This window comes from Rhincodon typus, chromosome 31 (assembly GCF_021869965.1).
Source record: "Rhincodon typus isolate 14 chromosome 31, sRhiTyp1.1, whole genome shotgun sequence".
Lineage (NCBI taxonomy): Eukaryota > Metazoa > Chordata > Chondrichthyes > Orectolobiformes > Rhincodontidae > Rhincodon > Rhincodon typus.
Window position 1 is genome coordinate 5,843,643 of NC_063362.1, and position 15,981 is coordinate 5,859,623.

Here is a 15,981-nt window from a genome sequence, read left to right on the forward strand (position 1 = left end):
TGAACCGCGCTCTCGGGGCCTTTCCTACCGCTACTCTGATTGGGCGGGGGGGTGGGGGGGTTACTCTGATTGGGCGGGGGTGGGGGGGTTACTCTGATTGGGCGGGGGAGCAACACCGCGGACCCCATCGCCGGTCCATCCCCCCGCTTACCTGGTGGCCACCCTGTAGATGGCAGCTCCGGTAGCGCAGATACCGAGCCCGAGGCCTCCGGCCAGGGCGGTAGGAAAGGCCCCGAGAGCGCGGTTCACCGCCTCCATCGCCGGCGCTCGCTGTCCCGTCCCGTCACCTCCTCCTGGGCAGTAATGGAGCCCGCGCTACTACCGCGCCTGCGCTAACTGCGCTGCGTGACTGCGTCATCGCGCCGCATGTGGCCGCGCCCCCTGCCCTGCCCACCTGTCAATCACTCAGCCTACTGTATCTATGTGTGTTACATGTGCCCCTGAGGGGGACTGAGGGAGTCAAGTTGTCTGGATGGTTGGTTTGTGATGGAGAGTGTGACAAACAGCATTGATTTAATTCCCACATCGGCTTAAGTTACCATGAACATCCCAACTTCTGAATGCCTGAGGCATGATGACCCTAAAGTTAATCTCTCTAACCTTGAGAGGTTAATCTCACCACCAGTCCCCTCGTTCTAATAAGAAAGCAGCATCCCTATCGTTCAGCAGGAGTACGGGGAGGGATCATGAAATTAGGGTGGCGGGGGAGAGGGATCTGTTCAGTTATCACACTCTTTATGCCTCAAATGCATGTAAACATGGTCTTTTTCAAGAGATATCTTTGGTTTGGATAGAGTCAAACTCCAATGTTTGTTTCCTTGATAAGCTATTGTACAAAACCAAACTGCATTTGTGACTATGTACATATATAAAGACATTTTTTATGAATAAAGTATATTTTGAAATTTAAAAAAAAGGAGCATGGTGAGGAAATAAATGCCTTTGATTTGTTCATTGGACGGAGACAAAGTCCAATTTTTTTTGGAACAAAAACAGAAATTGCTGGAAAAGCTCAGCAGGTCTGGCAGCATCTGAAGAAAAAGTAAGAGTAAACATTTCGGGTCCAGTGACCCTTCCTCAGAACACCAATGTTTGTTAGTTCCTTCATGTGCTACTGTACAGAATAGAACCACTTCAGCGACTACGTATGTATATAAAGATATCTTTATGAATAAAATGTATTTTTGAAATAAAAAGAGTACAGTGAGAGAGGGGTGGAAGAGGCTTTTGTGTTGCAGAGGTGGTGTACCTGACTCCACATCCAGAGCGCCCAGGGTCAAGACACACCTGCCCCAGAGGTTCGTTTTTCTTTTATTCACACATGGGACAGGGATGTTGACCAGCATTTATTGCCCATCCCCAGTTGCCCTTGACAAGGTGGTAGTGAGCTGCCTTCTTGAACCACTGCAGTCTATGGAGAAAGCTGTTGGTTGACCCAAAATGCCCCTGGGAAGGGAATTCCAAGATTGTGACCCAGCAACAACTGAAGGAATGGCAATATATTTCCATGTCAAGATGTTGAGTGGCTTGGTAGAGAACTTGCAGGTAGAGGTGTTCCCATATATCTGCTGCCCTTGTCCTTCTAAAATGGAAGGGGTTCTGGGGTTGGAAGGTTTGTAGTGAATTTCTGCTGTGCACCTAGTAGATAGTACACACTGCTACTACTGAGTGTTGGTGCTGGAGGGAGTGGATGTGGTGCCAATCAAGTGGGCTGCTTTGTCCTGGAATGGTGTCAGGCTTCTGGAGTGTCATTGGAGCTGCACTCAACCAGGCAAGTGGGGAGTATTCCATTGCACTCCTCACCTGTGCCCTGGAGATGGTACCTTTTAGAGAATAACACCGCTGAACAGATATTTAAACATACTGGGCAGCTCAGTGCTCTGGAAGAATGTCACCACTGCCTTTACAAGATCCTCCAAATCTGGTGCCAAAAAGATCTTCTGCCAGCCACCTACTAAACCACCAAACCCTGGCTCTGAGAAAGTCTGCTGATGACCCCAAAATGCAAAACACACCTGCCTTTGATATCATTCCATTCTGCTGGTTATTTGGTTGCTGCCTTGTTTTTGTTTAATTGGCAGAGTTTTTTTGTTGTTGATGTGTCAGATACCATGCTCTTGGAGGAACTGCTCCACTCAAGACTCTGAGCAGGATGGCAGGTGCAATTTGAGAAGTGCTTGAAGTACCCCTGAAAAGGTCAAGCATCTCCTGTCAACTCATGGGTGACCTTGATTTGTATCCAACCAAAATGGAGGAAGCTGATTTAGGGATGCATCGTATAACAATCAAGAAACCTTGTCAGGAATGTGAATTGGCAAAGACTGGGGAATCAGCAGGAGTGCGCAAAACTCCAAACAAACCCAGCTCTTGGAGTACCATGTGCCCCACGCATGGCAGAGTCGCAGCATGGCTGATCATTGCATTGACTTATCAACCTCCAAACCACAGTGGAAGCAAGTTCTCTTCAATCTGAGGGGATGACTGCAGAGGAAACATGCATAAATGACAACTATAACACAATTAAACACCTTGAGACATTTCACAGGAGCAATTATAAAGCAAAAATAGACTGGGAGTTACAAAAGAAGATAGGAAGGCAGTTGGTCAAGAAGGCAGGTTTTTAAGGCACCTCTTAAGGAGGGGGAAAGCACATCAGAGAGGTTCAGATGGAAACCACAAAGTTTGGGGCCGTGGCAGCTGGCAGCACTGACACTAATGCTGGGATGACTGGAAGCCAGAATTAGATAAGCTCAGGTGTCTCAGAGGATTGAGAGTCTGGAAGGGTTTACAGAGATAGGAAGGCAGGAAGCCATGGATGGAAATGAAAACAAGGAGGAGAATTTCAAAGTTTTGTTCTAGTCCATTCAGGAGCCAGTGTAGGCCATGAGCTAAGAGATGGTGGTTGAATAGCCCTTGATACAATTTCTGATGACCTCAGGAGGGTACAACATGAGAAGGCAGTGGCGCATTGGAATAGTTAATTCTAAACATACAGTAACAAAGGCATGGCTGAAGGTTTCGGTGCAGATGAGGTCAGAGGAGGGTGATGGTATAAAGGTGGGAATAGCCTTAGTATGACACAAGTAGGCGGTTGGAAGCTTAGTTGACTTCAACTATGACACACCAAAGTTGTGAACAGTCTGGGTCAATCTCTGTCAGTTGCTTACAGAGGGGCAGAAGACAATGGAGTCGGTCTTCCCAGTATATAGTTGAAGGTATTTTCTCTCGTTCACTGTTACATGTCAGATAAGCAGCCTTAAACAGTTTAGAGATAGTGATGGCGTCAAAAGAGGTCACAAGTTGAGTGTCATCAGTGTATAAGTGGAAACTGAAGCTGCCAGGCATGGACTTTGGGGGGGAATCATTGCTGAATGTGCCACACATCAGCCAATTTCATGCACTTTCATGCCATGAAGAAAGGGCTGGTGGCACTTGATACTGCAAAAGCTACGGGCCCTGACAACATTCTGGCGCTGGCACTGAAGACTTGTGCTTTGGATCTTGCTGCGTCCCGAACCAAACTGTTCCTTTACAGCAACAACATCGGCATCTACCCCACAGTGTAGAAAATTACCCAGGAATGCGCTGTACACAAAAAGCAGACAAATCCAACCCAGTCAATTACTGCCCCATTGGTCTACTCTCGATGATCAGTAAAGTGACAGAAGGTATTATCAACAGTGCTATGAAGCAGCACCTGCTCAGTAATGCTGAGTTTGGGTTCCGCCAGGACTGCTCAGCTCCTGATCTCATTACAGCCTCAGTTCAAACAGGGACAAGAAAAGCTGAATTCCAGAGGTGAGGTGAAAGTGACAGCCCTTGATATTTTACTGAGTGTGGCATCAAGAAGCCCTATATGGGAATAAGGGGCAAACTCTCCACTGACTGGAGTCAGACCTTGCACATAGGAAGATGGTTGTGGCTCTTGAAGGTCAGTCATCTCAGCTCCAGGTCATCTCTCTAGGAGTTTCTCAGGGTAGGCCCTGAAGCAGCATCTTTAGCTGCTTCATCAAGACCTTCCCTCCATCATAAGGTCAGAAAGGGAGATCTTTTCAGATCCCTGTATGATGTTCAGCACATTCTCAACTCCTCAGATACTGAAGCATATTATGACCAAATACAGCAAGACCTCAACAAAATCCAGGCTTGGGTTGACATGTGGCAGTTAACATTCATGTCACACAAATGCCAGGCTATGACCATCACTAACAAGAGAGAATCTAACCATTGCCTCTTTATATTCAATGGCATTACCATCACTAAATTCCCCACTATAAACACTCAGGGGGTTACCATTGACCAGAAACTGAACTGGACTAGCCATGTAAACACAATGGCTACAACAGCAGGTCAGAGGATAAGAATTCTGCAGTGACTAACTCACCTGCTGACTCTCCAAAGCCTGTCCATCATCTACAAGGCACAGGTCAGGAGTGTGAGATATAACACAGTGTGGAACTGGAGGAACACAGCAGGCCAGGCAGCATCACAGGAGAAGGAAAGTTGATGTTTCGTGTCGGGACCCTTCCTCAGAAATGGGGAAGGGGGAAGGGAGTTCAGGAATAAATAGAGAGAGGAGGAGTGGGGCTGGGGAAGGTAGGTGGGATGGTGATTGGTGAGTGCAGGTAGGGAGTGGTGGGGATTGGTCAGTGAGGTGGGAGGAGCGGATAGGTGGGAGAGATGATGGACAGGTTGTGTCAGGTCAAGGAGGCAGGGATGAAAGGGAGAGTTGGTCATGGGATGACGGCATGGGGGTGGGGAGATTTTGAAAATGGTAAAGTCCACATTTAGGCCATTGGGCTGTAGGGTCCCAAGGTGGAATTTGAGGTGCTGCTCCTCCAGTTTGTGGGTGGCGTCATTATGACACTGGAGGAGGCCCAGGATGGACATGTCGCCCAGGGAGTGGGAGGGGGAGTTGAAATGGTTTGCGAACAGAGTACAGGTGCTCAGGAGCGTGATTCAATACTCCCCGCTTGCCTGGAATGGGGGCAGCTCCAACAATACACAGGAAGCTTGACACCTTCCCGGGCAAAGCAGCCCGCTTGATTGACACCGCATCAGGAAGCATTCTCTCCTTCTAGCACCAACATTCAGTAGCAGCAGTGTATACCATCTACAAGATGCACTGCAGAAATTCATCAAAGATCATTAGCACTCTCCAAATCTACATTCCCTCTACGCTGCATGGCCGCTTGGAGATTCTGCACATGGCGCATGGTTTTGGACGCCACTGATCTGACGGAGGCTGGAGGTCCCTACAGCAGAACAAATAATTAGAGGGAACTTCGTACCAAACCCACAAGCACAGCCATCTGGAAGGACAAGGGCAGTAGATACATAGGAGCACCTGCACCTGTGAGTTCCCCATTAAGCCACTCAACAGCCTGAATTGCCATTTCTTCAGTGGCAAAATCCTGAAACTCCCTCCTGAACAGCATTGTGGTCCATCGATACCAAATGTACTACAGCAGTTCAAGAAGACAGCTCACTACCATCCTCTCAAGGCAACAAAGGATAGACAACACATGCTGACCTGAATATTGGCTGCTGCATGCTTTCAAGCCTGTGTGCTCTAAACTTCCATATGTGTAGACATCATCATAGCAGGGAATCAACCAGAGACTTGGAGTGAAATGTTGTTAATAGTGATGATGGCATGAAAGGCAAAGGTGAGATTGTGGTAGTGCTGGGAGCCATCGTGAGCTGGCCCACCCACTTACTTGTGATTTTGGGAGACAGAATGCGAGCAATTTGAGGTATGACATGCGATAATTGCAGCATGCTTGACAGAGACATGTGACATTGAACATATCGCCCCCAAAGCTCTCCACCAATGGGATTTTCCTCATGTCACATCCAGATCAACTGCCATTGAATCATGCGTCTACCCAAAATGGTAGAAGGCAAATCAGATTGACTCTAAAAGACAGTCACATGGGATTTGAAATGTTAACTCAGTTTCTCCATCCACAGATACTGCCAGACCTGTTGAGCTTCTCCAGCATAGAGCCATACACCATGGAAACAGACCCTTTGGCCCAACTCATTTATGCCAACCAGGTTTACTCAACTGAACTAGTCCCATTTGTCTGTGTTTGGCCCATATCCCTCTAAGCCTTTCCTATCCAAGTACGTTCCCAATGTCTTTTAAATGTTGTAATTATACCTGCCTCTACCTGAGGGAGAAAGATAGTATAGTGGCAATTTAAAGGACTAGTAATTACAAGGACTGGAGGAATGGTCTGGAAATCCTACTGCAGGAATTTACATCGAATTTATGATAAAAATCTGCAATAAAATGTTAGGTTCATGATTATTATTAATGAGACTAAGTAAACAGGCAAAAATAAAATGTGAATAAGTGTGAAGTCATCCACTTCGTACAAAAAACAGAAAATGTTGAGTGACGTTGAATGATCTGAAAGAGGTTTGCCAGAGTGAGACCACAGCCCATGTGAAGCCTAGGCTCTGCATTATTGGTAGGATGTTGGGGAAAAAAGAACGGTTCAGCACAGAATTAACTCAGAATGCTGTCTAGCATGAGCAATTACAAATACAAGAAAAATAATATGTTGGATAGATGTTTGAAGGGAAAGGGAACATGGTGAATGGGAACTGAACAGGCAAAGGGTTTAGGAATATTGCTGATCTGCAGGATTAAACCAACATGTGCTGAACAGTTGGTTTCCCCTGAAAGTTAACAGACTCCTCAGTGAGATACTGAGCCAAGAACTAAAAAGTTGCTGGGTATGTACCAGGCAAGGTGCCAAACAAATTCTATGCCAGCAAGATACTGTGCCATGAGAATACAAGGGAAGTACCAAATGCACAGATGAATGCTAAGCACAATTCTGAAAGAAATAATATTTAGGTGCCATAAAGGTGCCAGCTCATTTACTCATTATTAGAAAAATGCAAGGCAGATCTATGCTAGTCTGATGGCAAAATAAGAAACAAAGAAGGAACCAGAAGGTGAAATAAAAAGGAATACTTTTCACAAATTGAACAAGGAAATTGCGATGCAAAATAAGACAAAAGTTTGAAATCAGGATGTCTAACATTTAGCAGCATGCCTGCATACACATCTTAAAAGATGGATTTAAGCTAACAAATTCACCATTCTTATTTGTAATTCAACTTGGCACAACTAGCACACAGATACAAATTAAACTTGAATCCCATCAACATACAACAGGCAGCATGACCTTGAGTCGAGATGCTGAACAACAAATTTCTGCAATAAATCAAATTAACCCAAATGTTCCAGCTGTAATAACAAAATAACTGAAGTGTTTGCTGTCATCACTTTGCAAAACTAACAGAAACATCTGAGGCTTGCACACATGCAGTTAAACACAGAAAGCTGGAAGCTGTTGTTGAGATACCTTGTTCCTCTGCAGGAGGTGCTGTTGCTGCATTTGAGACGACAATACAATATACAATACACTGCAGCACAGGCACAGGCCCTTTGGCCAATCGAGCCTGCACCGATTCCTAGTCCTTGTTTAGATCCGCTACTAATTGCCCATTCAGGGTTTTTATCTCTCTGTTCGCCTCCCATTCATGTGTCTATCAAGATATGCCTCAAACTTTACTAACGTGTCTGATTCTACCAGCTCCACTGACAGTGTGATCCAGGCACCCACCAACTTCTGTGTGAAAAATTTTCCACACACTTCTCCTCTAAACTTTCCCCTCCTCACCTTGAACCTGTGGCCTCTTGTAGTTGACCTTCCCAACATGGGAAAAAGCCTCTGACTATCCACCCTATCCATGCCACTCAATTTTGTAGACCTCTATCAGTCCCTCAGCCTCCGTCTTTCCAGCAAAAACAATTTGTGTTTATCCAACTTCTCCTCGTAACTAAAACCCTCCAGAGCAGGCAGCACCTTGGTAAACCTTCTCCAAAGCATCCATGTCCTTCCGGTAGTGTGGCGAGCAGAACTACATGTAATATTCCAAACGTGGCCAACTAAAGTTTAATACAGCTGTAACATAACTTGCCAATTTTTATATTCGATGCCCTGGCCGATGAAGGCAAGCGTGCTGTATGCCTTCTTGACCACCTTATCCCCTTGGGTTGCCACCTACAGGCATCTGTGGACCTGTATGCCCAGATCCCTCTGTATGTCAATGCTGCTAAAGGTTCCGCCATTTATTGTATAATTCGCACCTAAATTTGATCTTCCAAAATGCATCACCTTGCATTTGTGGGATTAAACTGCATCTGTCATTTTTCTGCCCAAATGTGCAATCTATCCATATCGCACTCTCTGCTTTGACAATCCTCCTCACTATCTGCAACTCTGCCAATTTTGGTGTCATCCGCAAACTTACTAATCAGACCACCTACATGTTCCTCCAGATCATTTACATATATTTACAAATAACAAAGGTCCCAGCACTGTTCCCTGCAGAACACCACTAGTTGCTGATCTCCATTCTGAAAAGCACCCTTCCACCCCTACTCTCTGTCTTCTATGACTGGGCCAGTTTTGTCTCCATCTAGCCAGCTAACCCCAAATCCCAAGAGACTCTACCTTCTGTACCAGCCTGCCATGAGGTACCTTATTAAATGCCTTACTAAAGTCCATGTAGACACATCCACTGCCCTACCCTCATCAATTATTCTTGTCACCTCCTGAAAAAAAGTCAATAAAGTTGGTGAGACATGTTCTCTCTCCCCATGCTGCCTATCACTAACAAGTCCATTGGCTTCCAAATGTGACTAAATCCTATCTCTCAGTATTTTCTGCAACAGCATCCCTGCCACTGATGTCAGGCTCATTGGCCTGTAATTACCTGGATTATCTTGGTTTCTTAAACAAAGGAACACCATAGGCCTTTCTCCAGTCCTCTGGAACTTCACCTGAGGCCAAACAGGATACAAAGAATCTGTAAAGGCCCCAGCTATTTCCTCCTTTGCCTCCCACAGCATCCCGGGATAGTTCCCTTTGGCCCTGTGGACTCGTCTACCTTAATACATTTCAAGACATCCAACATTTCCTCCTTCATTGTGTTGACCTACTCGAGGGTATTCACACACCTTTCCCTAACCTCAACATCTCTCTTCTTTGCTGAATATTGATGTAAAGTGCTCATTAAGGATCTCACCTATTTCCTCTGGCTCCACACATAACCTCCCTCCTTTATCCCTGAGTGGGCCTACTCTTTCCCTAGCTACCCTCTTGCTCCTAATGTCTTGAGATTCTCCTTAACCCTGCTGGCCAAGGACATTTCATAGTCCCTTTTAGCCCTCCTAACTCCCTAGTTGAGCTCTTTCATATTTTCACTATATTCTTCAGGGACTTTGTTTTTAATTGCCTAAACCAAGGTATGCTTCCTTTCATTTCTCCTGTCATTCAAGGTTCCCGAATCCTGCCACTCCTGTCCTCCATTTTCACAGGAAAATGCCTGTCCTGCACTCTAATCAACTGGCCTTTAAAAGGTTTCCATGTACCAGATATGGATTTACTTTCAAATAGCCACTCCCAATCCACATTCTCCCATTCTTGTCTAATTCAGTTATAGTTGGCCTTCCCCCAATTTAACACATTCATCCGAGGTCCTCTGTTGGTCCTTATCCATACGTATTCAAAAACTTACAGAACTATGGTCATTATTCACAAAATGCTCCCCCACTGAAACTTTGATCACCTGGCCCGGCTCATTTCCCAATACCAGTCAGGTATGGCCCCCTCCCTTGTTGGGCTATCCACATGCTGTTTAAAACAAAAACTCCACTTGTTACAACTAACAAATTGCTCCCCATCCAAATCCCCCAGCAATAAAGGAGCCCCAGTCAATACGGGGGAAGTTAAAATCACCCGCCACAACAATCCTGTTATTTTCACATCTTTCCAGAATCTGACTACATAGCCCTTTCTTTATCACTCGCTGGCAGCTGGGAGGTCTGCAGTATAATCCCAGCTTCGTGATTGTACCCTTAATGCCTCACTGCAAGATCCCTCCAGGGTATCCTCCCTCAACACAGCTGTGATGTGCTCCATAACTAGTAATGCAACACTCCCAACTCTTTTGCTTCCTCCTGTCTCATCTAAAACATCGATATCCCAGAAAATTAAGCTGCCAATCCTGTCCCTCTTTCAACCACGTCTCTGTGATAGCAATATCATAATTGTATACATTAATCCAGACTAAGTTCATCCGTCTTACCTATTGTAGTTCTTGCATTGAAGCAAATACAGTCCAAGCCTCCAGTTCTGCTGAACTCGGCAACCTCTCCCTGACTGCTCTTCCTCTTGGCTTGATATGTCTTAGTCTCAAGCTCTTCCCCAATGCCCATACTTACTGACCTGCTATTCTGGTTGAGATTGCAGTCAGCACAGATATCAGGAATCAGATATAAACTTTGATCTTTTAACATACTATTCTTTCTGTAAAAAAACTGTAAATGTTATACCTTGTCAAGTGATGTATAACCCAAGTTTTTTTAAGAATTACTTAATTAACTTCTCTGACCATGAAAAAATTAATTGTAGAAATTTGGAATGCCATTCACTCCATTCCACGGCCAAAAAAAATGTTTAAAACAATATTAAAAAAAAACTTGATCTTTTGAAAGTTCATTTCTCAACTTTACCTCAATCTCATGCATAAGACCATAAAAATAAGAACAGGATCAGGCCATTTGGCCCCTGGACCCTGCTCTGCCATTCAATAGGATCATGGGTGATCCGACATTCCTCATGTCCACTTTCCTGCTTTATCTCCATAACCTTTGATGTCCCTATTGTTCAAGAATCTATCAAACACAGCCTTACATATACAGAAGGACTATACCCCACCCTGGATCTCTGTGACAAGGAGTCCCAAACCCCTCAAACCTCTAAGATAAGAAATTCCTCACCTCAGTCTTAAACTAGCACCCCTTTATTCTGAGACTATACCTTCTGATCCTGGACTCTGCTATGAGGGGAAACACCCTCTAAGCAGTTACCCTGTCGAGTTGCTTAAGAGTCTTATTTTTCAATGAAATCACCTCTCATTCTTCTAAATTCTAATTAGTAGAGTTGCTACCTGTTTAACCTTTGCTCATTAGTCAATCCATCCCTAGTGGGGATCATCCTGGTGAATCTCGTCCAAACTTCAATGTAACGTGTCTCAATCTTTTTAATCATTTCACAGATGGTGAAATGAAGTGAACATTAATCATTGGTTTCTAATTTTGGTTTCACAACTGAATTCTTTAATTGGATTAGTTTCTCAGTCTGTTTGAAGACTATATTATTCTTGGAGATTATCTGGAGGCAGCAGTAGATGATACTGGTGCTATGCTCGGGGCAAGAGTTCTCTAGATCTTTGTGAGAAACTTTCCTCAAGATACATAATGAGCACTTTCTCTTTGTTGATGGCTGCAAAATCCATGTTGTTATGCCTTGAGAACAGAAACATGATAATGTGTAATTCACAGGCTGAAAGATGGCCCAAAGTTATTAAATCAAAAGGACAAGGAAAGACCTGCATTTATATCATGCTTTTTACAATCTCAAAATACTTTGAAACAAATTCAGTACATGTGAAGTGTAGTCCCTGTTATATGAGGTGCAGAAGCCAATTCACACTCGGTAATCTCTGACATGATGTGGAGGTGCCAGTGTTGGACTGGGGTGGACAAAATCAAAAGTCACATGACACCAGATTATCGTCCACAGATTTACTTGAAATCACAAAGGAGCAGTGCTCCGAAAGCTTGTCTTTGACTGTCAACTCCTACAAACAGGAAAGTGCCAAAGACCTGGCAATTTTTTTGTGTTGTTGATTGAGGTATACATATTGGTAGAGCACTGGGAATAACTTTTTGCAATAGTGCCACATGAATCTTGGGTATGGGACACAATTAATTCAGAGGCGTCCCTCAAGTTTGTTATAAATACTATAATAATACATTGGTTCATTGAGATACACACTAAATGGAATTGATCATCACAGACTGAGGCTGCGCAGCCTCATTCCTCCATTTGTAGAAGCACCTTAATAATCTAACCCTACGTAGGTCTGCTTTCAAAAGGAGCACAAAAAGGACAATTTTCCAAAATACAAACCATTGCTACTTCAAATTTCAGACTTTATTCAACTTAAGCTTCCAGCAATACATCACAATTGCATTTCAGATTAAACCTTCTCAGACAGCTATAAATTCATCAGTGTCTCCACTTCAATGTGGCAGGTCTAACATCAAATGGTTAAGTTTTTGACAAGAACAAATTGCTGGAGAACCTCAGAGGCCGAGCAGCATCAGTGCAGAGAAAATGGGGTCAGAAATCCAATAAGTTTATTAGAAATCACAAGCTTTCGAAGCACTGCTCCTTCGTCAGGTGAAAGATTTGTGATTTCAAATAAACCTGTTGGACTATAACCCTGGTGTCATGTGACTTCTGACCTTGTCCACCCCAGTCCAACACCGGCACCTCCTCTGAGAGAAAACAAGGTTAATGTTTTGGGTCCAGTAAACCTGTTTCAGAACTGATTGTAGCTAGGAAAGGGTGGGATTTACGCTGAAGACCAGGGATGGGGAGGGAAGGGTGTTAACAATAGGTGGAAATGGAGCCCAGAGAGCAAGAGAGGATAGCAATTGGACAGACAAAGAAATGGATAATGGTGAGTCAGAGAGAAAGCAAGCTTCGGAGGCTGGAGGGTGACCTTAGAGGTTTATAAAATAATGAGGGGCGTAGATAATGTGAATAGCTTTTCTCCAAGGTGGGGGAGTCCAAAACTAGAGGCATAGGTTTGAGGTGAGGGGGGAAAGATTTAAAAGGGACCCAAGGGACAACTTTTTTCACATACAGGGTGGTGTGTGTATGGAACGAGCTGCCAGAGGAAGTGGTAGATATGGGCACAATTAAAAGACATTTGGACAGGTGCATGGATAAGAAAGGTTTAGAGGGATATGGATCAAACGCAGGCGGATGGAACTAGTTCAGTTTAGGATACCTGGTTGACATGGACGAGTTGGCTAGAAGAGTCTGTTTCCATGCTGTATGACTCTATGAAAAGCTGCTAATGAGGATCATTAATGGGTGAAAATGGGTTGGCTGTGATGAAAGCAGACTAAGTGATGACAAAGGCTGGGGTATGAGAGTGGGTAAAGGACATAGGTGCACAGGCAGTAAAATTATTGAACTCAATATTGAGTCCTGAAGGCTGCATGGTTCCCAATTGGAACCACCTAACTGCTGTGCATACTCTCTATCTATCATCCCTTCCCCAACCACTCCCTCCCCACTCCCAATCTTCAGCATAAATGCTATCTTTTCATAGCTTCAATCAATTCTGAAGGTCAACAGACCTGAAACATTGACAGTTTTCTCCTCACAGATGCTGCCAGACCTGCTGAGGTTCTCCAGCAACATGCTTTTGTTTCAGATTTCCAGCATCTGCAGTTCTCTGCTTAGCTAAGTTTTCCGGTTTGACCAGCAGATGGAGGCAGCCAGTAGATTTTGGGTATTTTCCCTCCCGGAAGTACGAGTTACTTGCTCTTGCATAGCCATAAAGTTCCAAGTGGCCAGACAGGGAAATGACTGGGATTGTAATGGGCTTGTAATGTTTGCCCAGCAATTGAAAAGTTAGCAAAAAAAAGGAACATTATAAACAAAACCAAGATATTATTTTGTGTGGAAAATAATAACCTCTTGTTTTAAGTCAAAAACTCAGAGGAAGTTTTGTTTCTTTGTAAATCTTTGCATTTACACTGAATTTAAGATCTCCTCCTCCTCAGAGATTTGTATTTCTATATCTCTGCTTCATTAAACCACAGGAAACAATTTGCTAAATGATGTACATAATTGTGCAGTGATTTCCTGTTGCATGTATGAACACTATTTCGCTACCTTGGTGATTTGTGACTTTCTAGGTTTTTCTATTGAAAATTATTTTCTGGACTGCAAAAATGCCCATACACCGAGTTGGATGCAGTTCATATTCTGTTCAAAGTTTGGGGGTTAGAAAGCACCGTTGGTCCAACCAGAGAGGATCCATAAAACTATAACAAAGATTACAAATCAGAAATAATCCAAATATACGTGCACACACAAAATCTTGCAAACATGAAATTAAAATATCTAGTCTATCTAGTTCCTTGTCATTTTTATTTTATCACAGAGCTTTTGCCTGCTGAGAAATTAGCAACTGATCAAATACCAGCATTAGGTAAAAGAAGAGATTTACCAGGACGTTGCCAGAAATGGAGGGTTTGAGTTATAAGGAGAGGCTGGATAGGCTGGGACCTTTTTTCACTGGAGTATAGGAGGCTGAGGTGATCTTAGGGGTTTATAAAATAATGAGAGGTATAGATAAGGTGACTAGCAGGTATCTTTTCCCTCACGTGGGGGAATTTCAAGACTAGGGGGCATATTTTTAATGTGAGAGGAGAAAGATTTTAAAAAGAAATGAGGGGCAATTCCTTTTTTAAAGAGAGAGTGGTTTGTATGTAAAATGAACTTCCAGAGGAAGTGGTGGGCACAAATGCATTTAACTGCAGATGCCAAGAATAAATCAAAAGACAAAAGATTGAACCCAGGTGCCCACTTTACTGAGGAGTCACCTTAAAAACTAAAAGTAACTGCTCAATTGCATCATATTACTTTAACTCTGCACTCCACCTCCTCTAGTCACATTAATTCCTGCATTGGACACACACAGAAGATTAGTACCCTGACATGGACAACTGATTGCAATCCATTAAAGTAACCTGAAGTGCACAATGCCATCTCATGGAAGTCACCAGTATTCCTGATGCACAGGAAACTCTTTGCATTTTAAATTCAGTATTATGTTATTGATCCTTCCATCCATATTTCAAAGTGTCAGGTTCAGTGATGGGGTTCTTCTGTGAAATAACTAACAATCACAATCTCTTGTTATTCCACACCTCTGTATTTTATAAATAGACAGTTTCACAGATGCCCTTGGCACTGTCCACAGGTGTGGACATCTTGCCCTTCTTCCTAGTAAAACAACCTGGTCACTCCACACCCACTTTAACCTTTATCAATCAAGCCACCTGCTTGTTGTCAGTCAGAATTCAGTACAAGTCATTTGAGCACTTTCATTCCGCTAATTTACCCTAAAGTCAGTCCCAAACAACCTTATAAACTTTAACAAGCGCATCTTTCAAACTTTTTAGAAGTTTAAGGTAACACCCCAGGTACAGAGGAAAAAAATACACATCTAGACTAAATTACTGCAGTTAAATTTAATGTTGAGCCAAGGGTCTAATCTAGAATGGATCTTTGGATTATCCTATCAAATGGGTTTGTCTAAGGAATTCCAAACTACTAAATTCTAATTTATGAAATTAGGATTTGCATTGTTGGATTTAAAACTGCTGTGCAATCCACCTATATAGTTCAGCCAACATGTTTTAAGCGAAATTCTTATTTCTTTTTCTTAAAAAGGCAGGATAATTTGACTGATCTCCAAAGAATTTATAAAAAGCTGAAAAATTTCAAAAGCGTTAGCAGAATACATCTGAAAATCCTACAATTAGCTGAGAGGTTATGTTTGCATTTTAATTGACAAACTAAATTGCATTTCCAATTTTTTTACAACTTCAATAATTTCTTCTTCCTACCAATGGACGTGGTACAAGATAACATCACTCACTGCAAAACTCAATTAAATAAAACTCATTTCCCATCAGGGTAATCATGTTAAACCCAAATGTGGTACTCACCAATAAGGAGAAGATTTTATACAACTTGCAATCAAAAATCAGCAGAAGTTGGCAAAAAAATTCAACTGCGATTCAAGACTTTAGCCCTCCCACTTTTTACTGAAAATACAAACGTTGCGCTGTTTTGGTCAATGATGTAGCCGAGAAGTTATTTTAAAATTAAAATAGATGATTGCGACCAAAGAGGCTGAAGAAAGCAAGATGAATTACTACCTGTTCCTTTGGTATTCAGATTAATTATAGCCTCCTCCCGAATTGCACCAACACAATAACTGAAATGCTTGGTA

General features: G+C 43.2%; 1 protein-coding gene across 7 annotated transcripts in view; it reads right to left on the reverse strand.

Annotated features, from left to right (window-relative positions):
• tmem201 (transmembrane protein 201) overlaps nt 1–325 on the reverse strand; it is a 107,867-nt gene extending 107,542 nt beyond the window's left edge. For 4 of the 7 annotated variants that reach the window (XM_048615274.1, XM_020520484.2, XM_048615273.1 and 1 more), the window contains exon 1: nt 152–324. In XM_048615274.1, coding sequence (XP_048471231.1) covers nt 152–258 — 107 coding nt within the window. In that variant the 5' untranslated portion in view covers nt 259–324. Of the gene's footprint in view, nt 1–151 lie in introns of all 7 variants that reach the window. The other 3 variants (XM_048615272.1, XM_048615270.1, XM_048615271.1) reach the window with 1 other exon arrangement.
• Nucleotides 326–15,981: the final 15,656 nt, after the last annotated feature.